Consider the following 21,910-nt stretch of genomic DNA (forward strand, 5'->3'; position numbering starts at 1 on the left):
GTTGCTGATAATTCTTTTTTTTTTCTTTTTTAAACATTTCCTGATAATTATAATATAATAATACATATTATAAATACGTACTTTTTATAAATGTAAAGAACAGTTCCTTGCATAGGAATTGGAGCAAGTGATCACGCATGACCTTTTCCCTGTTTCCTTCCTCTTGCAGAAGTGATTCGCACCAGGCTACGAGAGGAGGGCACCAAGTACCGCTCCTTCTTCCAGACTCTATTTGCAGTGCCCAAAGAGGAGGGCTTCCGTGCTCTGTACCGTGGCCTCACCACACACCTGGTCCGTCAGATCCCCAACACCGCCATCATGATGTGCACCTATGAGCTGGTGGTCTACCTCCTGAAGGGTTAATCCCCGCGCCTCCTGTTTTATGTGTTTATATAACCCTGCCCCTAAAACTGGAGAAAGAGAGAGACTGACAGAGAGAGAATGCCAGCCAGGACCGACGTGCAACAGATTGCCCCACACTAGGAACAGACAGGAGGCGGTGACTTCACATTCCTCACCGAAAGCTAAAGTGTAAATTTCAAACGGCGTAGCAGTTGTTTTAAATTATGTGGGCTTTTGTTTCTCTGATGGGTACAGGCGATCGGTAGGATCTTCACATTGATTTTGGAGATCTGGCCAACGGCCAGCCCCCGTCATTCTTTTTGAAAGTCTCATTTTTACATCCTGCTGCACTCCCATGGCTTCTCCTTGATGAGTTGCTTGAGGAAGCACATCGATGTACAGATGAGAGCATCTAAGTTATATTCTTACAAGCCGCGGCGCTAACAATACTAATAATTGAAGAGAAGTAGAGGGATTCTACTTAACTACATGTAGTGGATCTTAGAACCTCAGAGGCAGAAGGCGTGTCCTTTTAGATTACTGCGCAGCATTCCTCCCTTAAGCCTGTTTAATACTTAGTTGTGTCCCTGCGTCGCGCATGAAAATAGCTGATATACAAGCTCGCAACACACCATTGTGACATGTGGTGATATTGTAGATTGTAGCCATTTTTGGTGTGAGACACCGGTACATCATTAAGTATAAATCAGGCTTCATTGGACCCAAAGTTGTCCAGAATCCACACTTTATCAGTGTTCACTACTGTGTATGAGCAAAAATCTTATCATCTGGATTCTTGCTGTTGATGTATAGCAGTGGGTTCAGCGCTGTAGGCTTCATGTGGTGTATGCAGTATGCACAGAGGGAGGGAGCGGATGTGCCTTGTGTGAAAATGGGAACTGGAACTGTACAGAGACGCACAGTGGTTGTCCAAGAAAGGTGGGAGTTCTGGTCACTGTCACAATATGACAAGTGTATGGAGTAGCACACTGGTGTTAGGCAATACACATGGTCAGGAAACTTATGAACACGTTGAATACACACAGACAAAAGAAGTGGGTGGGAGTGTGTGTGTGTTTTTCTTTGGGGGTGGGAAGCCATGATAACTATAGGACCTGCTCCCAGTATCGATAAAGATCATATCAATAACATAAACTAGCAATGCATTACAGAAATCTGACATGGTAATTGTAATTGGTTTGTAGTGTGCATTTAGACAATACGTTAACGATATATACAGTGGTGGACAAAGTGTTCAACCTCAGTACTAAACTCAGACCAAGTATAGATTCTCCTGGCCAAATACTATTTAACTCAAGTGCAAATTAGAAGGAGCAACTTTAACTTGTAGTTTAGGTGCTGGAGTACGGTACTTGCTTTTAATAAGATTAAGTATTCAAATGTACATGCTTTTAAAAATACTTGCATTTTTTTTTCTTTTTAATATCAATGTAAGCCCAAAAATATCAAAGGTGAAAATAGGCGAACTACGAGCTCACAATGTCACATGTAAGCTTTCACTATAATTGAAATGGGGATTAAGTTGTTAATTATATTTTTTTCCCTTCATAGAAATGTAGTAGTCAAAACTACTTGAAGTCACTGTAGTGGAGTAAAAAGTATCCAAAAATATTCAAATAATCAAGTAACGTACAGATTTTAATACTTAAATTATAGTACTCAAGTAAATGTAGTTTGTTACTGTCCACCACTGTATCTATTGGGTGTGTGTGTGTGTGTGTGTGTGTGTGTGTGTGTGTCGGTCTGTCTGTCTGTCTGTGTGTGCGTGCGCGAGTGTGTGTGTGTGTGTGTGTGTGTATATATATATAATATCGGTATGCACACACCATAATATGGTTACAATATTGATATATTGCACAGCCCTAGACACCATTGTCTGCAGATTTTGTTAGACCTAACTTTCAAGACACCATGATATTGTCACAAATATGGGCATTTACATGCGTTTACATTTACTTGACACCAAAAGCATATTGTGATTGACCATATTCACACTTGGGCCATTTTGCTCTTATGTCATACTAGACAGCCCATAAAAATGACGGGAGTGAAATGGCTGCCGTGTGAATATGGTCAATGTGGTCAGAACTTCAGTTCTGACAGGGTAACGGTTGATTCTAACCTTTTCATCTCTAGTGTGCTTGTGTTGTGTGGATTGTCTGTGAGGTCTGACAACGGTACAGTGTCAACAGAATAACCCTAAGCAGAGTCTACCATTCTACATACTTGAATGTAAGCAGATATGATAAATAAACTTTACTAGACAAGGAAGTGAAACACCGACCAAAATTGTGAGGGGGAGAGAAAATAAAGAAATAACTGAATAAATACAATTATACGTTATAACGGAATTATAGTAATATTGATGAAGGCTATATTAATATACAGATGAAGTATGTCCACACAAAATGTGACTATGTCGTGTTTGTCTGCCCTTTATCGTGAAATGCAAACCATTTCTTTTGTTTTGGCCCTCACTAGTTGTTTTCTACTCTGAAAACAACTGTGTGGTTCTTTATGCACTTTTCCATTGGCTCTACAAACCTTTTTTTCATGTTGTCTTTCCTCAAGTTCAGAATTCAGGCTAGTTTTACAGGCGAGGACAATCCTCTATTGAGTTGACTCTGGAAAATTGTACACTTTAGCCTGCAAGGTGTGTTGGGGACGAAGAAATTGCAACAATTATGTTCTCTTTGGAGTGTACAGTATATGTGTGAAATGTGTACTGGAGACATTCGTATCCTGTTTTGTCGGTTTCCTCACCCCATGCTGTATGTTTCGCTGCAACGTGTTTTTCGATAAAAAGAAATATGGCTGCATTTAAAATAATTTCCAAACTAAGATGAATAATTTTTGAACCATAGTATTTTTGTTTTAGCTTATTTTGATTTGAATGTTTTGTTTATGATGTCCTTGCCTTGGAATTTAACGATGCTTGCTCTCCACCCATTGGTTTTTATTTAATTGGTTTTGCTTTGGTTTTGTGTTCTTTTTAAACCGTTAAACACGTGTTTTGTTGTCACAGCATCCAGCCTTGTAACCATGGAGATGCCCTCACCAATGACCTTTCCTCACATGACATTGACATGAGCACAAAGAGGCTTTCCCAATCTGTAGCTTCACTGTTTGCATTTCAATCACAGGCTGTAATGTCTACTCGATATTGCACAGGCTGCAATGTTGACTCGATATAGCACGTGTTGACTGAAACCTCTCACATTAACAGCCCAACCCCATTACTTTTCGATGATAACTTCTTAACTCTTCATTATATTTGAGTGTAAGTGTGCAACAGTATGCTTTTCCAACCCTTATTTGGAACATTTGGGGAAATTATGGCAGGCTTTAATAGAGATCTCTTCTATGTGCAGCTCAGACATGCTAACTTAACTCTGTGCCATTCAACATATTGAGCCTGTAGACCAACTGCTTTAGTCTGGCTATACAAGGGCCTTGGACATTATAAAGAGTCCCAGTGAAGTGATCAAAAATCCTTTTTACTGTTAACTTATATCTGTGCAAATGATGGATGCATTAGACCAGTGGTTCTCAAAGTGGGTTCCAGGAACTCGGGGTTCCTTGAGTGTTCTAAATAGACTTACAAGTCTGTAACTCTGATGGTATACAAATGGAACCAGATGGAGCCTAATGGTTCCATTTGTTTACTGTTAGAGTAAGGGTGGTCTTTAAAAGTTTGAGAACCACAGCATTAGCCAGATAGCCTCATTGTAAATTCATTGTTAACCAATATTTTATTGATGAGTCTGGACAATACCGTTTACGCTGCAGCTGATGTAGTGCTTGGGGCTCTACGTCCATGGGTGTTTGTGTTGCTGCTAGTAATGACTTGTGTCCTCAGTCACGGTGCTGGCTACACTCCCATGGACCTGAGACTGGTTCACACAGTATGCAAATGGTGAGTCCACTTGTTTGCACCTAGAGTACTTTAGCCATTTAAACTAGTTGTTTCCATCTGTCACCTGTATGAACGTTGTTTGTCCCAGGACACATTCACAACTCTCATGGTTATTGTCTTGCCTCTGAATGTTTGCATTGTTTCAGTGTGTATGTTTGTGTGTGTGTGTGTGTGCGCGCGTGTGCGTACTTCAGTTGCCTCATACTGTATGTCAATCAGTTATTTTTGTCTGCGTGTGTGATACCATAGGAGGATGCACTCAGTTGAACAACCGCTAACAGTGTTTTATTTTACTTTTATAATACATCGTTTTCCCATCCCTCTCCCCCTCATGGTAACTTTGGTGAGGCTACTGGAAGTGTGTCTCATGCTATGCATTCTGTCACCCCTATTTTTTGTAAAACAAAATTCAATAAAATGGAAAGAGTGCAGATATGTTAAGGCGCCAAGCTGTCTTGTCTTGTTTAAAATAAATTGTGATCATTAAACTTAATACCACCAGGAGGCAGTATTGGCCAGAGTAGACTTGTACCTTGATTGCCTCATTATCAGGTAGAGACAGAAGACATGGTGATGGTGGTCTGCCCACTTGACCACATTCTTTCCAGAGTCCAGACCAAACCGTGATGTAATGAAAAGCAGACTTTAATGTATGAACACACCTCACAAAGCGCAGATGTGAACCTCTTAGCACTGGAGACAATGTTATACTGAGGTCAAACTATTGATGCTGGCCTTTTAAGCACAACCCAGAATGGCACACAATCACACTAGTGTGAAGTAAGGGGCACGTGTTTTATTTAATTCACTTACACTTTCGATTACTTGACTGAGTTTTTGGAAAATGAAGCATGATTTTGACTTTTTGAAGCCTGCACAAATATGATGTAAATTTGTGGGAACAGCCTGGCATTCTGATTGGCCAGTATGAGTTGATGCATGATGATGTACGATAAGAGCGCCCCTCACTTCACACGGGTGTGATTTGTTTTACTATATACGTTATGAGACATGATTGCAGTGTTATCATTGTATACATCTAAACCAGTCACAATATGTATTCATATTGGCCACATGACGTTTCAACTGTGGCAACGCACCAACCAAAAACCAGCAGAGGAAGAGATCCTCAAACGGCGTTGGAGATGGATAGGCCATACTCTTGGTAAACTAGCCTCAAACACCACAAGACAGGGCAGATTCACACTGAGACCGTTTGATTCAAACTGTTCCCGAATACGATTGACTGGTCCCGCTGGTCATGATTCACATTGGCCTTGATTCTTCCGCATCCGAGTACACTTCATTCAACTGTATTCAGTGCTTTCAAATTGCAGCGATCCGTATCTGAGTACACTTTATTCGGTCCCGAGAATACCTCCATGTGGTCCCGGGAACGGTTGGGTGATCCACTCCCAGGAACGGTACGCAGCATTCACACTACCACAACATCTGCCAAGTGGTCCAGAAAGGGAAAAGAAAGAAAGGTCGGCCATGAAAAACCTGACGCCAAAAGACCTGGAGGCAGATGCCAAGAATATGGGCCACACTTGGGCCCTTATTTATCAACGCGGTGTCACCAGGTGTACACCCAACTTTGGGTGTACACCGCGTTGATAAATAAGGGCCATGGTGTTATAAGTTGTCCATGTACAGTACATCTAGGTCTGTGTACTTGAACTTGAGATACAGTGTACTTGACATGATTATCATGTCTCTCGTAGCCTATCTATAAAGTATGCTACAGTACAGGCAGTACACAATACATATCAAGTACACTGTATCTCTCAAGTACACAGACTTAGATGTACTGTACATGGACAACGTATAACACTTGGGGACAGCTGGAGGTGTTGGCTCAGGACCGAGATGCTTGGAAAACTCTTGTAGACGGCCTAAGCCTAGAAGGGGTAATATGGTGTAAGTAAGTAAAGTGCATGACGTTTCACGTTGTCAATGTTAGTTTAACTGCAGTATCAATCCATCCAACCATCTTCAGCCACTTATCCGTTGGGTCGTGGGGACAACTGCTCCACTAGAGAGCTCCAAACTTCCCTCTCCAGAGCAACATTAGTAACTTCCTCCTGGGGAGGAAGTTCCAAGGCCAGTTTGGAGATAATATAATCCCTCCATCTGATCCTTGGTCTGCCCCGAGGTCTCCTCCCACTAGGACATGCATCAAAGACCTCTGTCGGGAGACGCTCGAGATGCATCCTAACCAGATGCCCGAACCACCTAAGCTGGCTCCTTTCCAAGCGAAGAAGCAGTGACTACTCTGAGGCTCTCTCACGTGACTGAACGTCTCACCCTATCTCTAAGGGAGATGAGATGCCGGCCACCCGTTTGAGAAAACTCATTTCATGACCCACATTTCATGACCATAGGTGAGAGTAGGAACAAAGATAGCTCGGTAGACAGAGAGCTTTGCCTTCAGGCTCAACTCTCTTTTCGTCACAACATTGCGGTACAGCGACTGCAATAGCACCCCTGCGTTATCATCCATTGAGCCCAATGTTACCTAATGTGCAAAAAAAGGGAAACTAGAGAAAGTGCCCTTCTGGGCACAGGTCTCCACCAGGAGGATAGGACTGTGTGAGATGTTTGGCAAAATGTTTAGGATTAATATAAACATGTTTTTGAGGCATTTTGTTCCAAAAATGTGTTTTGCAAAAATCAACCTGTTGGTGGCGCTATAACAGGCCAATGTGAAAAGTGTGGGATATATTCCTCAGCCTAGTAAGAAAATGTGTGAAAGATTTCACGTAAATTGCATGCTGCGTTCATGATTTGAGGCTTTTGTTCAAAACAGGGCAATCTTGCAAACTGTGAAAGCTAATTATAGCCAATTAGGATGGAATATGAAATATCGGACAGATCCGACTTGAGCACATGACCATAGAGATAGTGTGTAACGATTTGTGAGATTTTTGTACAGAATCTGGAGGAGTAATAGCAAAAAATGTGTTTTACAAAAGTCGGCCTCCTGGTGGCGCTATAAAAGGCAGATGCGGTTTGTCCTTGGCCTCTAGGGAGTGTGCATGCAATGTTTTACGCAGATCGGTGCAGTTTTAGGTAAAACATGTGAAAAGCTGCCTCATGGTGGCGCTATAACAGGCCGTTCTGGAAAATGTGGGGCAGAGGTTCATCGTTGGCATCCAGGGAGTGTGTGTGCAAAGTTTGGCATCGACCGGGTTAACGGTGCCGGAGATTAGCTGGTAACGGACGGACGGAAGGACACACACACACACGGACGGACACACGGACGGACACACACACACACACACGGACGGAGTGCAAAACATACTCTCTCCCCATGCCTTCGGCCTGGTGGAGACAAAAAAGAAAGATTTTCGATTCTGTATCGGGACATAACTCGAACGGTGCTGAGTCAACAGAAGTGGACTTCGCAATGTTCGGTACAGCAACTAGCTCGCCTTAGCTCGCTCGGTGGTACCTCTCGTGGCTCAAGTCCGCTTCTGACGGCACGCCTCTGAGCTGATTCGAACCCAGAGCGTTGGGGCTGAAACTGTAATGATGGCTGCTGTTCAATGTGACACCCCATGACAGAACATGCCGTAACATTGGGCTCAATGGGCTCCTGGAAGGTCAGTAGGGACCTGGCTAGCTATTACACGGCTACTTAATTAATAAATTGACCCAAAAGACAATATAACAAGGTATTTCCTTGCTTACGGTAATGAAAGTATTGCATAAAGCGTCGTGCAGGCCACCTGCCCAGCTGCAGCACAGTCAGAAAACAAGGAAGTGAGTTGATCAAATACTGGTAAAAATCTATTTTATGTTACTGAATCGTCTTTCTCGCTTCAAATGTTTTCAAAAACCTTTTTGAGAGCAATGTTTAGCTATAAATGACATGGTATGCCATGTATCCCACATTAGCAACATTACCCCAAATAAGACCACAGGCATTTCATGTGAGTATCTATAGGGGCAGATGCCCAAAGGTACTGCTGCACATGCTAGCAACATTGCAATGGGCTTCTTGTAATATCACAAAGTGCCTAGCCTTGCTCTGATTATTGTTTATTTTTGACTAAATGAAACGACAGCATAAAAAAAGATGTAGCTGGCAGGCTGAGTCCTTGTTCACCTTTGGCTTGGGGGGAAATGGCATAGAAGGGAAATCAGTGTATTGATTTGGGTTTAACAGGCCTTGGTGGACCTTTCTTAGGCTGTGGTGTTTTTGGTCTTCTGTCTAAAAGCTGGGGGGAAAAACTCAGCCAGAAACTTTTCTTTGTTACTTGCTGTTGTCAGCTTTTTTGTCCCAACCTGCCGTTCCTCTTACTTCTAATTGCTCTTATCCTCTCTCTCTCTCTCTCTCTCATATTTTCCTCTTCCAGGTGACTCAATGATTGGCTGAGCACTTGAGCAGCAAACTGCATTCTAATGGATCCAGCTTTGATTTTAACCGCTTAAACGCTATACTTTAAGTTGCCTGGGGACCCCCAGCGATCCATACTAGTTCCCTGGTGTTTAATCTCTCATAGGCAATATTCAAACTCACAACGGGAAAGTTTAGTGTGGCTTCGGATATCTATACCGCTGTAACCGCCCACAATGTGGTCTGACAGAAACCACAGCCACAACATATGGTATCCATACATGTACGGCGGCGTGCAAGCACACACATGCACAACACATAGCCTACTCATAAAACAGACAAGCAAACTCAACTTCAGCTTTGTCTGAACCCCCATGGGTGTCTGAAACTGAAATGTACAGTGTGGGTATGTGTGGGGGGGACTTTCTCTCTTTCTTTCTTTCCCATGCACAAACATACACACAGATCACCCACACACAAGAGAGGCAAAGTGAAAGGGAGTTCAGCCAGTTGGAGACAATGTGCTCCTCTTGAGGAACTGAAAACCTCATGGTGGCTTGGAGACATTGTTTGACTGGCGAATACAGCGTTCAATTATATGCAGTATGCAGTGTCATGAGAGAAAGATCCACAGAGTGCAGGAAGCTGTGTGTGTGTGTGTGTGTGTGTGTGTGTGTGTGTGTGTGTGTGTGTGTGTGTGTGTGTGTGTGTGTGTGTGTGTGTGTGTGTGTGTGTGTGTGTGTGTGTGTGTGTGTGTGCGTGTGCGTGTGCGTGCGTGCGCATGCGAGAGAGAGAAGAATGAAAGAGAAGACATAATGAAAGGCAGACTAAGAGACAACGGGAACCAGATGATGAAACATGGGTGTCTGAGGGTTTGTGGAAGTTTCAGGCGGTTCTGAGAGACCGCCACTCATGGCAACTGTCTCTGAGGTTTGTGCCAAAAGACAGACAGACAGATGGGCACACACATGCACTCAAGGCCACACACACACACACACACACACACACACACAGACGCGTACATAGACACACACACACACACACACACACACACACACACACACACACACACTCACTCACTCGCACACACAGATTGACTCCCACCAACATATGTGCATGGCACTTGCACAAATTCACACATGCACTGCACACACTCGCAGTATGAACTATGAAGGTTGTGACTCATCTCCATTTGGAAGAGTGCTTGTATTGTGTGAATTATGATTATGTCTCTGACTTTATGAGGAACACACAGAAAGCGTTCTGTGGTGATAGATACAGTATAGAGGACAGAAAGTGGGAGACATTAATCATAATCAAGTCATAAAATGAAGGAAATAAGAATGCTGACTAGGAATATTTACTCCTTATGGTCAAGTTGCACCTGACACCCTAGCTACACACGCACGCACGCACACACACACACACACACACGCACGCACGCACGCACGCACGCACGCACGCACGCACGCACGCACACACACACGCATGCCAAGGATGTATAACTAAAATAATATGTTATTCTGGGAATAGACAATGTGTGGGAGCAGGCACACAATGTTCTCTCAAAACAGTTGGGTTCTTAATCTACAATACTAATAAGCCTATTAGGCTATTTAGGCACGTGCAGGGATGGAGCTTTTGGTGCGTGCGTGCGTATATATACTGTATGGCCAACATATGACCAACATCCATGGCCCTTAATATAACTATTATATATTTGAATGTTTACATGGCAATGAGAATGTATTGCTGTGACATGGGCCAAGTCATTGTGGAAAATCTTGCTCCATTAGCAAATGACATCCACTCACTGTACTATTTCTGATGTGAAATGGCACAACTTACAAGGGACCCCCCCACAAAAGACCACCCCGAAAATCGCTGCGTGCACATGTGCCCTTTTCTGGGGTTTGGCTTTGGGCACCTGCCCCCTCACTGCACTGCATTCTCACTCCCAATATATATTTTAAGCCTGTCCCGAAGGGCCGTTGGTCCCTTATTGTTTTTGTCTGTTTTTTCTATACCATAAAAAAAAACATTGTTAAATAAATAAAAACACATGATGACGTATTTGTTAGTTTAGGCTAATTGTGTTATTTATGCAGGCTCAGTGCACAGCATGTCATCCTATACACTACAGGTCTCCGTCTCCCTTCAAACTCGTTAGCTAATGAGTTAGAGCTAATAATCCAATTTAGTGGCATATGGCCCACGACGTATACAGGCGGGGGGGGGGGGGGTAGTAGTTCTACAAGGGAAAGGGCACACTAAAAAAGAGGGACAGTCAAGTGGCTTCCACGCTCGTGTCTCCATCACCTAGTGCTGATCCCGTCCCTCTAGCAGCGACGTGGCCAATCAGCGCGTCTCCTACACACACAGACACACGCACGCACAGTCACACACACACGAACGTCTGTGGCTGAGGGAACAAAGAGAGCCGACCGACGGGAAAATCCTGCTCAGGCACACATACCATAAACAACACGTCTCCAAAAGCAATGTTATCTGTCTAGCGCGCTCTTTTTTCTTTTTCTGCTCTTATTTAGCGGACTTTGTAATAAGTAGGCTACTGCACACGTCGCTACACAAATTCCTTCGACGAAAACAAACAAACAAACAAGTCTGCCCCGACTGTTTTGAGCGAGAAAGAGGAAACTTGGCGTCGTGAGATATTTGTCGGCCGAGACAAGCTCCTTGGTTGATACATTGGTGCACATGACTGTACTGTAAGTATCTCGCATCTTGAATTATTTGACTGTCTTTGTTGCCGACAATACACATAATAATCACCTTATTACATTCTGTTACATGCTGCCTGTACCGTTAAACGCCAAACTTGTGTTTACAACTTTGCCTACCTGTGTTTCTGTGTCATTATATATACTGATGTGGCTCTTTTATGTTAGAGACCCAGAAGCCAATGTTACAAGCAAACTTTTAAGTTGATCTGGGCTACTGTCGTAACATGAGAAACCACCAAGAAGAAACCGGAATACCTTTTATATAAACAAGAACACTTTCCTGCATTTGAACATTTCTTTCAATGGTTTGTTGCTGGTTAACTGTGTGGTCGGTATCCCTTTCACTCTCAGGATCTAGGCTACTTTTTAATGGGAAACTTTGCAACACTATGGATTGTTTTGTGCCCACTGCCCAGGCACGTGAGCAAACACAACATGTGTGGATATAGGATGCTGTTCCCGTTTGAATCGATCTCTGTTTGCATGCTATTCAAAGGCTAAATGTTTTGCCTGTAACCACACACCATCTGCCTTGCCCTCCAGGGCCCTGACAGGCTACTGTCCAGATCAAGTGTTCAGTGAGGGATTCTGTGTGGGCGGGTGAAGCACAGCAGATGGTAAGATGGAAGGGATAGCTGGCAGATATAATGGCTAATTGTTTGTCTTTTCTGTGGTTGAGAGAGAATATGTTTAATCTAGCCAAGGTGTTGCTTTGTTCTTCTGAATTACCCGCAGAAACAAGTTGAGAGTTGGCTTGAATTTCCACACAGGGACCACCTACATTCTAAACACCTATTGTTCCCCTATGGCCTATGCCCTTACTCAGTTACTCTCTAAACTATTACCATCTGGCTTTTGACCCCATAACCTCGATGACATCACTTAACCTCTGACCACATCTCTGACCTTGGTGGATGGACTGTGTGCTTTTTTAAAACGATGCCTCCATCAGTTTTAATTGGCTAGTTTTAATTGGCTTCCTTTGGCTAAGTAGAAGTGATGTGCGCCTGCTTGAGCCAGTCTGTTTATGTCATGTAGTGTACACATAATGCTAGCGTCATCATGTGCATTTTGGAAACAGGGCTATTCCGTCCATCATGGCATGCCAAATTTAGATGACAGTGGGGCCATCGGCTGCTCGGAGCGGGAACTCGCTCACTGTGGCGTACTCTGCAAAGGGTACAGCCAATCATCAGCCAATGTTTGTGTTCACAAAACTGGGCATAGGAGGGGCTAGCGCCCCTAAAAAAATATAGATGCCTCATTGGCCGCTGCAGTAGTTCATTGGAGCCATGTGTGTCAACGTGAGGGCAGAAGTGCGGAAGGCACGCTACGCCACGCTGCCAATCAAGTGACTACTGGCCAATCACAGCACGTTATTTTCCGAACGTCCACCCTGTGACGTGACGCACTCAGAAGCTTCTGCAAAGTACTAATCTCGTGTTGCCAGACTGTTGCCTCTCGCAATAGTTGTCTGGCTAGTGGCTACGCGAGACTAGTGAAGCACCAGCATGGAAGCTTGCCCTCACTTGAGTACACACGCCCCAGAGCTGAAGGAGGCGTATGTCTACCTTTCTATGTCTCTGGTTGGGTCAACATCAATACCGAAGGCCACATGGGGTGGGGTCGCCAGCACTACCCAGGGCCATGTATGGGGCTGGTGTCAACAACAATGCCCAGGGCCATGTATGGGGCTTGTGTCAACAGCATGCTGGAGAGTACAGAGTTCAGTACCAATTTATCAGCTTCTTTGTGTCATCACTTCCAATTTCACTTGTTTATCCTGTATGAGTTCTCTCCTGATTAGACAAAATGTGTATCCTGAGCTGAAATTACATTTTCTGTTGTACTAAAGAGCTAAAGAGACCCCTGAGACTGAACAAACACTAGAAAAGTGTGGTTGCCGCAATCGCTTACATAGGCCCCTCCCACTAATTTTGCTAGCCAATTACAATGTCAAGTCACCCATGTGAGGGGATTTATCCCACAAAAATCATGTTTTTGCAACAAACGGTTACATTTTTCGCTTTTGCGGCGCCTCCTATGGATGAAAATAGAATTGCTTTTGGCTCTGTGTTGATTCACCACTGCCAATGGTTTAGGTGTTTCTGGGCATTACAGTTGGGACTGCGTATGGCATGCATTAATCTTGATCTGTTTGTGACTCTCACTGAAGGGGGCTTCATTAGAGTGTTCTTTGGTCCTGGACATCCAGACAGTGATAGAGTAGTCAATTTGCCACAACACACCGTTTGCAATAGTGAGAATTTAATAAAGATGTGCCCATTGCAGTTACAGTATAAGGTAGGGAACGCACACCTAGTGTATTGTTCAATGGTGTGGTTTTGTTACATCCCTTTGCTTCATTCCTGCACAGCTAAAACGACAAGAACAGTGTTAAACACTACAGGTTAGAATTGAGTGCCTATTTAATTTGTTTAGAGTGGTGATCACAGAGGGAGTAAATATTAATTATTTATATTAATATTACATCTATTTTGTAGATGTTTTTCCGGGCCAGTAGGACTTTAATGTCGACCTAGTCTCGTGTGGCCAGAACGTTTCCTCCTGCAATTTTCAAATGCTACCGTCATACAGTCTGGACTCTTATCTGGAGCAACGGAAGCTCTATCATGAGTAAAATATAAAGCGGAAGTAAGCCTCCTCCCCACTTCCGTTTTACAGTAAAAAATGTATCCTAATATAAATAGAAAACATCTGCACATATAGCTTGCTGCTCAGCAGAAATGGAAATACAAAAATAAAATGTTAAACATCTACAGTATAATCGGTTTGTGTGCCTCTGCCTCAGCTCACGGCTTCACGTTGCGGCAGAGTCAGAGTATGGGTTTTATGCCGGCCGTTCAGACTATGGCTTTTATGGGTAATAACAATTTAGGCATTTATCAGACGCTCAATCCAGAGCGATTTACATTAAGCAAGAACAAAAAAAGCATGGCAATACATCACATACATAAAAAGTAGTTAAGTTATCATGAATCATACGTAAACTAAGAACGTAACAGTGGAATATCAATATAATGGAACTATGCATGTATACTTTATAGTGCTATGTCTACATAAAAATGCTATCTGAGTCTACATAAAAATGTTGCGGCTAGGGCAAGTGCTACAGGCCATGATGGAGTCATGCTATCTGAGACTACAGCGGAAGGTTGGGAGTGAGGCTGCAGTTCTGATTGTAATGGGAAGTGCATTCCATAGTTTTGGAGCCAGAAGGGAGAAGAGTTTGGGACGTGTGGAGCGTTATCCCAGTGTTTTTAGTGACGGTACTTCCAGCTTCCCTGCGTTGGCTGATCTGAGTGTACGAGAGGGTTTGTAGGGTTCGATCATACTTGCAAGATATGCGGGAGCCATACGTTTGGTTGCTTTGAATGCCAGCATCAGAGTTTTGTATTCTGTGCAGGCAGCGACCGGGAGCCAATGAAGGGAGCAGAGAAGGGGGGAGACGTGAGAATTTTTGATGAAGACCAAGCGAGCGGCGGCATTTTGGATCAGTTGGAGAGGCTTAAGTGTGCATGCCGGTAGGCCAGTAAGGAGGGAGTTACAATAGTCTCCCATTGGCTAGAGGCAGCCTAGAGACGAGGCAGCCAATCATGAAAAAGTGTCCACTATGGTCTCTACTAGAGGTAGTAGTGAATGTAGGCCAGGATGCTTTTCAAGCACCTGGCTAAAAAAAAAACAGCTATAAAAACAAAACTACTCCACCAGTGTTGGGTTGACCTGAAACACTACTAGGCGGTGATGTAGGGTAATTGTGTGTGCAGTGTTAAAAGCAGAAAAGTCCATGAATACAACAATGCATTTATTTTACACAGCACTGGTGTCGGGGCAACTGGCCTGTTGTCATTCAGATCCTTGGCATGTGTGATTTTGGGGAATGGCATTATGGTGGATTCCTTCCATCGGGTTTTGTGTTATTTGACATGCTCAGTGTCCTAGCTAACAAACACAGTATAACATAAGATCTCTCTACATATGTCAGTAAATGAAGATCACTCAAATGTATTTTTTGGCATGGGTGCACTTCTTTTCAGTTGTGCTGTAGGCCTACTGTGCTTGGGCAGTAACAGAATTATGTGGTCAGAAGAACAACAGTAGGAATATCGGCTGTTCGCCAGTTCGTTTGACAGCTCTGTCTTCTATTAGCATCTAGTGTGAAATCAGGCCGGGTACTAAATGACAGTGATCTGGGAGAACTTATTCATCAGTTCATACTAGTGCTTGCTGCTTGAAGAACTGTCTCTCACTGTTGCCCACTGTTGAATGCCATACGATTCTACGAAGCCCATCCCATCAACTCCAGTCTCTGTCAAAGTGTATGTTAAAACCATGAAAATATCTATGTCATAGTCATAGCCATGTCCCCAGAGAGCCATAGCCATGTCTCTGTAAAACAGAGAAGACTAGTTTGCCGGTAGTCTGAGTCGAAACTCAGGAGTGTGGAAACTGTGGAAAGCTGCTCAGTCTTGTTCTGTAGTGATCGGATGTCTGACAGGGTGATGGCAGGTAGTCAGCTGCCCCTTCTCCCATGCTGGGCAAGACCTACGCTGTAGACGGTATCATTTTTGGGGGGCGGAAGTTGCAGGATGCTTGCGGAAGTACCGCTCAAGGAAATTATGTTGACACTTTACAAATCCGTTTACATTCTCTGTGAATGAAACAAGTGTTGTGATTGGTCGAAAAAATATCGTATCCGGGGGAAATAAATCTGACGGATGTTCCGGTCCGAACTTCCGCCGAGGCTTTTCTCTTTGCAGATGAGTACGGCTGGGACCGAGGCTACCCTTCTCCTCAGTTTGTTCTGTATCCCTCCTTTAGACCCTTTTCCCTGACTTCGTTTTCGCTCTTGTCAGTCTTGTGTATGCATGGCCTTGAAGTAAATCCAAAGCTATCTGATTAGGGAGGAGGGATACCAGTTTCCAGGTGCATTGTGCCTGAGCAAGATTTATGTGACATAAAACAAAACATACAATAAAATGCCACAATGCCACTTCACGTTGAGCTATGTCGGAAGTCACTCGACAGAGTTGCGCACCCACTATACTGGGTCTCACTGCCTCCATATAACACTGCCTGAGAGAATACAATATTATAAGACAGGCACAATGTATGCATCACAAGTTAGAAATTGATTCAAACACTTCATGGAGGTATAATTGGATCACTTGGGCACATACTGTATTGCTATGACAGCTCTACTTTGGTATATTTGGGTAAATGATGATGACAAATGATTGTGGTGTTGCTCCCTGGCCTCTATTATGTCAAGCATCATTCACTGGCACGGAAATAATCAAGAGGCTCTCCTTTTCAGTCTTCTCATTTTCTGCCATTTTTGTCATTCTCTTGTTTCCCTATCCAGTGCTCAAAAATCGATGTAGTTGATTTTTTTCTTTCTCGAATTGTTCATCAATGTTGTGATAGATAAAAATGAGTCATCCATGATCAAAAGTAAACCAGAGCATTTGAAGACGGGCTGCACTTTTAATCTTGAGTTAAGAGTCACCTACTGTCTCTTGAAGAGGAAGGCTACTGTATCTGACAGATATGACATCTGCACAAATAATACTTTGGCGAATGAGATTTTCTTTTTAATGAGAATATTCAAATCTCTCCGGTCGATGTCCCTGCAGCCATGGTAGCCGACAGGGTTCACTCGCTCCTTTAGCCCTGCCCCCTCCAAATGACCTTCTGCCTGTCTCTCTTTTCCGCTTGTGACAAATATGATGAATGCTTTTCCATCTGTAAACATGGTCTCATGCTACTGTATCAGGTATGGCAATCCCCATGGAGGAGACACACCTAACCTCCCTTGATCGCCCTTTGTTCCGCCTGCTCGTTTTTGTGAGAACACATTCGCTGTAGAGAGTGTGCATCCAGTAATTCTTATTCGTGCCCAGTCATGCCCCTTCCCCTGTTTCTCTCACTCTTCTCTCTCTCTCTCTCTCTCTCTCTCTCTCTCTCTCACACACACACACACACACACACACACACACACACACACACACACACACACACACACACACACACACACACTCCAACTCAGGCCTGTTTCACTAGGGGTGCTGTGTTTTGCCAGTGTGCATATGTGTGTGATGCTGACTCAGGAAGAATGTTAATGTTGTAAAATCCCATTAAGAGTGATGTGGCGTGGTGCGGGGGCCGGGCAGGGGTGTTCAGGGACAGTACGGTTGTTTAAAGGGCCAGTCGTGCCCTCATGTTTCCCACCATGTAATAGAATGTAATCACTTGCGCGCTTTGAATTAAATTGAATCGTCTCCTCCTTTACGCCTTTCCAGGCATGCTCCCCCACTGATTGTTAAAATGACTTTGGAGTTGTTAAACTGTGAAGGAATGATTGCATTAGGGAAGATTTCATTATTGAAATAAAAAAAAGCGTATAAAGTTTGCTATGCTTTACTGCTGCGGAACGGCATTCATCTTGTATTGTGTTGTATCAAGCGCAATTTAACAGATTTCATTGGACAATTAAACACATTGGAACAATATGCAAAACGTTTGCCTACAGGACCTTTTGTGAGTAGAGACAGGTGGTGTATGGTAGCTATTTTGTGCCTGGATCCCAATGAATCAGGTGTGTGACGCAAAAGCGGTGCTAAGCTTGACAGGTTGTTAATTGAGCGACGCCCACCCACACTGTCTGGTGCAGCTTGGCTGCAGCAGCTGTCAGCCTATCTGCACTGATTAGATTCAATAGCAGATATTTTCCTTCTTTAAAGAGGTTTTTCCTCTAATATGCTCCGCTAATTGAACGGCCACCTTTCCCCCAGTTTATTCCACGGTCACACTTTGTATTATAACAGTATAGTTTATGGCACTCATACGCTGGGGCTGCCTGGGGGGCTCCATGGGAGTGATGCGGTAGCCACATAGTGGAGATTGGATTCTCACCCTGGCCCTTCTGGAGTGATGATGAATGCATCTCCCGATGGACGTTAAAATGGAGAGGAAGAGAGCGGGCCCAGCAGTGACTGGAATCGTTTATCTCTCTCGCCACCGATCTGATCTGTGGAAAACGCGTGCGTGAGGAGCTACTGGAAGTGAGTGACTTCCACCCACACATGTTTCTGTACTGGACTGGTGCCTGTAAGGTGCACTGAAACATTGCTTCCTGTACAGTGTGATTACACATAATGAATCAAATTGTTTGTTGGATTATTCATAGCATTCCCTGTTCCCTCTTGCCTCCATTGTTTATTTATTTCCTAGTAGAATAAGTATTTATTTGCTTGATTTCATGTACCTGGTTGGCTTGATTATACCCGAGTGTGCATTATTACAATTGTATTTTATTGTGATTAGGCCTATCTGTTGTTGGATCAGTGGAGTGGCTCAGTGATGTTTATCCAGATGGGCAGTGTGAACTCACGGCTACTTCCTCCATATGTCAACAGCAAGGACAGGACAGGCAAATAGTTCTACTGACAGTTTTGCATGAATTCCAGACAATACACACTGAATGATCTATGGCAGAGGTTTCAAACTTTAGGTCACAGGCTGCATTGGGCTATCATAAATGCAATTCAATCCGGGTTGGACCTGATGTGCATCATGTAAGGTACAAGGTTGTGACAAGTAAATAGACTACCAGAAATCATGGATTCATCGTCTGTGACTGAAAAATAGTAAAATACGAGGTAAGGGAGGAGAAAATGTTATGCATTTGACCCAGATGAGGATGGAGGAGAATGGGTGGACAGTAGTGATCAATAATTCTAGGGTAGTAAGAAGATGAGAGCAGGGCCTGACAGCGAAGGGAGAACTTGATTGCCTCTTCTTACTGCAATTACATTAATCGAGCAGTTAGTAGGACTGTAGTCATTATCTCAAGTACTTAACTAGGATGAAGGGGCATGGTAGATGGCTGTGCCTGTGACGGTGACAATTGTTGTTTCGGGATGTAGCAGAATGTACTTGAATACAGCCTATTTATTTATTGTGATGGAAATACACAGAACTCATTGCTATAGACGAATTCAAAAACGGGTCTCATGGTCGCAGCTTACGTATTTCCTGTAGGTGGACTCGACGTAGCTCCGGGTTTAAACCCTCACCAGGCGCATCTCTTCTAATACAGTGAACGTTAGAGTGACTGATGTTAGTCTGCCTCAAACATTACTCTTTTACCTGCTTTTTACTAACACTAACATTACAAAGATGCCCAGAACATCGAGATGAACCTGTGTAGTTTATGGCTGCTCCAACAGTAGTGGCAAACTGGCAACATTAAAAAAAAGAAAAAAGCGGAATATCCACCGCGGTAGCTGAGACCAGAGCCATTGAGTAATGGTTGAGACGAAGCAGTGAAAGGTCCTGAAAGATGCATAACGTCAGTCTTACCCAATCTTTCTGTTTTATGAACACAAGGCTGCTGTACTTTATACCTCATACTAAGCATTTAAAGTTTTTTAATTCGTCTATAGGAATGGAGCACAAATCGTATGTTGTTCTCAATTGTCCACCATTTTAGGTGTGGCTGTGTTTCCATCCTTGGTAAATGAAAATGTTAAATCAAATCCCCCTCTCGTTTGTGCTTGTCATTGGGATCAAGAGGTCACCTCACTACATCACTGTTGCTACTAAATCACTAGCCTGAAAGTACCCAAGCTTTTCTTGGCATAGAGTGGCGAATCAAACTAGCGCTGGAAACAGATGCCGGCTCTCTATTGGTTCACCAACCTATGTGCCCCTCTCTTTCCCTCCCCTCCCCGGTAGAACACAGCAGAGAACACTGTCCGTGACACCACCATATTTGGAGGGACGCCCCTCTGCACTCGGGCCGGATTTACACTACTAGGAGCCCCCTGCACTGTTATTGTGTAGGGAAATACAAGGTTCACTCCCATTCCTATGCCACATTTCCTGGCTTCCAGGCTTTTTTTTGTTCACCTACTAGAGACTGTAGTAGACACTTCTTCATGATTGTCTGCTTACCTCTAGGCTGCCTCTAAGACAATGGGAGACTTACCCATAAAACCCATAGTCTGAACGGCATAAAACCCATACTCTGAACAGTGCCGAATCAACCTCTTCGAGGGGACCTGGCGCTACACCAAATCAAAAGGCCCCATGTGATTCGTGTGCACGTAACACAATCAAGAACGCCAGTTTTTGCGTTTGCGCGCCCAGTGAATGAACGCGCGTCCGTTCAGCACTGAGCACATGGCCGGGATTCGCCGCTGCTCCCATAGAGTTATACTGGGTCATAGAGTTTCGAATCTATTAGGTCAGGAAACGCAGACCCTTTAAAAGTCCTGAGGGTTAAGCACAGTGTGATGAGTGGCTATGTACATAGTCTTGTGTTAGTCACTCTGAGGTCATTGTAAATCAACTATGGGCATTTGTCTTTGTCATTGCATGAGGTTGGTTCCCGAAGGCCAAGGGTATGACACATTTCTTGGTGATCATTGATTCATCCCCCCCGTGCATGCGTGTGATAACCTTTTGCTTGTGCTGATTGATCAGATACTGCTATGTTCAGTTATCAGTTATCTGTTATTTTTATCTTTGTCTTTTCTTTATCGCAAATACAGCCTGGGTATGTGTTAAAGGGACATTCAACCTACTGTAACCCAGCCAGGATGTTGCTGTGATTCAATCAGTTGGTGCGCTGACCTTAAATGCCTAATCACAAAGTCCTGCATGTGTTTAAATGCTTCTCACGATTGGTGTCATATGTCATCCCCCCTCTCTCTCTACCCCCTTCTCTTGTCTCTCCGACCACTCTACTAGCTGATGGAGCAGACATTACTTGTATAATACTAGCCTGATCAGGCCATTGGACTCAACCCACCCTTATCACCGCTCCAGGAAGTGGAACACTTGTCCCAGACCCGACGGACCAGATATAATGCTTCGTATCTGCACACACAGCTTGTAAATCATCAGCTGTGTAGCTGACAGTAATGCTGAGATAGAAAATTCTCTCCACCGTCCACTGACATTTAGCATGGTCTCGCGTATGTCCATGCTCATGCGCGAGAGCACACGTACATCCCATCCTAGTTCCACTTTCAGCTTTCCCCTGTGTTAAGCCATTGTTAGACACCCACAGCACCAGCATGAATAATTGAACTGTCTTCTGTGTTGGGTGTTGTGTGAGCAGTGAGTCCATTGCTTGGATGACGTTCCACAGCTCTGTGTTGGGTGTTGTGTGCTACATTGAGTCCATTGCTTGGATGACGTTCCACAGCTCTGTGTTGGGTGTTGTGTGCTACAGTGAGTCCATTGCTTGGATGACGTTCCACAGCTCTGTGTTGGCCTGTTGGGTGTTGTGTGAGCAGTGAGTCCATTGCTTGGATGACGTTCCACAGCTCTGTGTTGGGTGTTGTGTGCTACAGTGAGTCCATTGCTTGGATGACGTTCCACAGCTCTGTGTTGGGTGTTGTGTGCTACAGTGAGTCCATTGCTTGGATGACGTTCCACAGCTCTGTTGCTTGCTGAGTCTCCAGCTTGCCACAGCTTCAGCAGCACAGGGGATCTTTGCTCACAGCAGCGAGT

General features: G+C 44.0%; 2 protein-coding genes across 6 annotated transcripts in view; both read left to right on the forward strand.

The window, feature by feature from the left end:
- LOC306931809 (solute carrier family 25 member 36-A) overlaps window positions 1–4,724 on the forward strand; it is a 29,564-nt gene extending 24,840 nt beyond the window's left edge. Inside the window, exon 7 of the mRNA XM_079513420.1 lies at window positions 170–4,724. Within this exon, the coding sequence (XP_079369546.1) occupies window positions 170–363 (194 nt within the window). The 3' untranslated portion in view covers window positions 364–4,724. The remainder of the gene's footprint in view (window positions 1–169) is intronic.
- Window positions 4,725–10,921: 6,197 nt separating this feature from the next.
- The window catches only part of LOC306932703 (SPRY domain-containing SOCS box protein 4-like), a 55,029-nt gene continuing 44,040 nt past the window's right edge, over window positions 10,922–21,910 (forward strand). For all 5 annotated transcript variants that reach the window (XM_079514606.1, XM_079514605.1, XM_079514604.1 and 2 more), the window contains exon 1: window positions 10,922–11,350. The gene's annotated coding sequence lies outside the window, so the exon portion shown is untranslated. The remainder of the gene's footprint in view (window positions 11,351–21,910) is intronic.

The sequence above is a fragment of the Electrona antarctica genome (genome assembly GCF_951216825.1).
Source record: "Electrona antarctica genome assembly, chromosome: 11".
Classification (NCBI taxonomy): domain Eukaryota; kingdom Metazoa; phylum Chordata; class Actinopteri; order Myctophiformes; family Myctophidae; genus Electrona; species Electrona antarctica.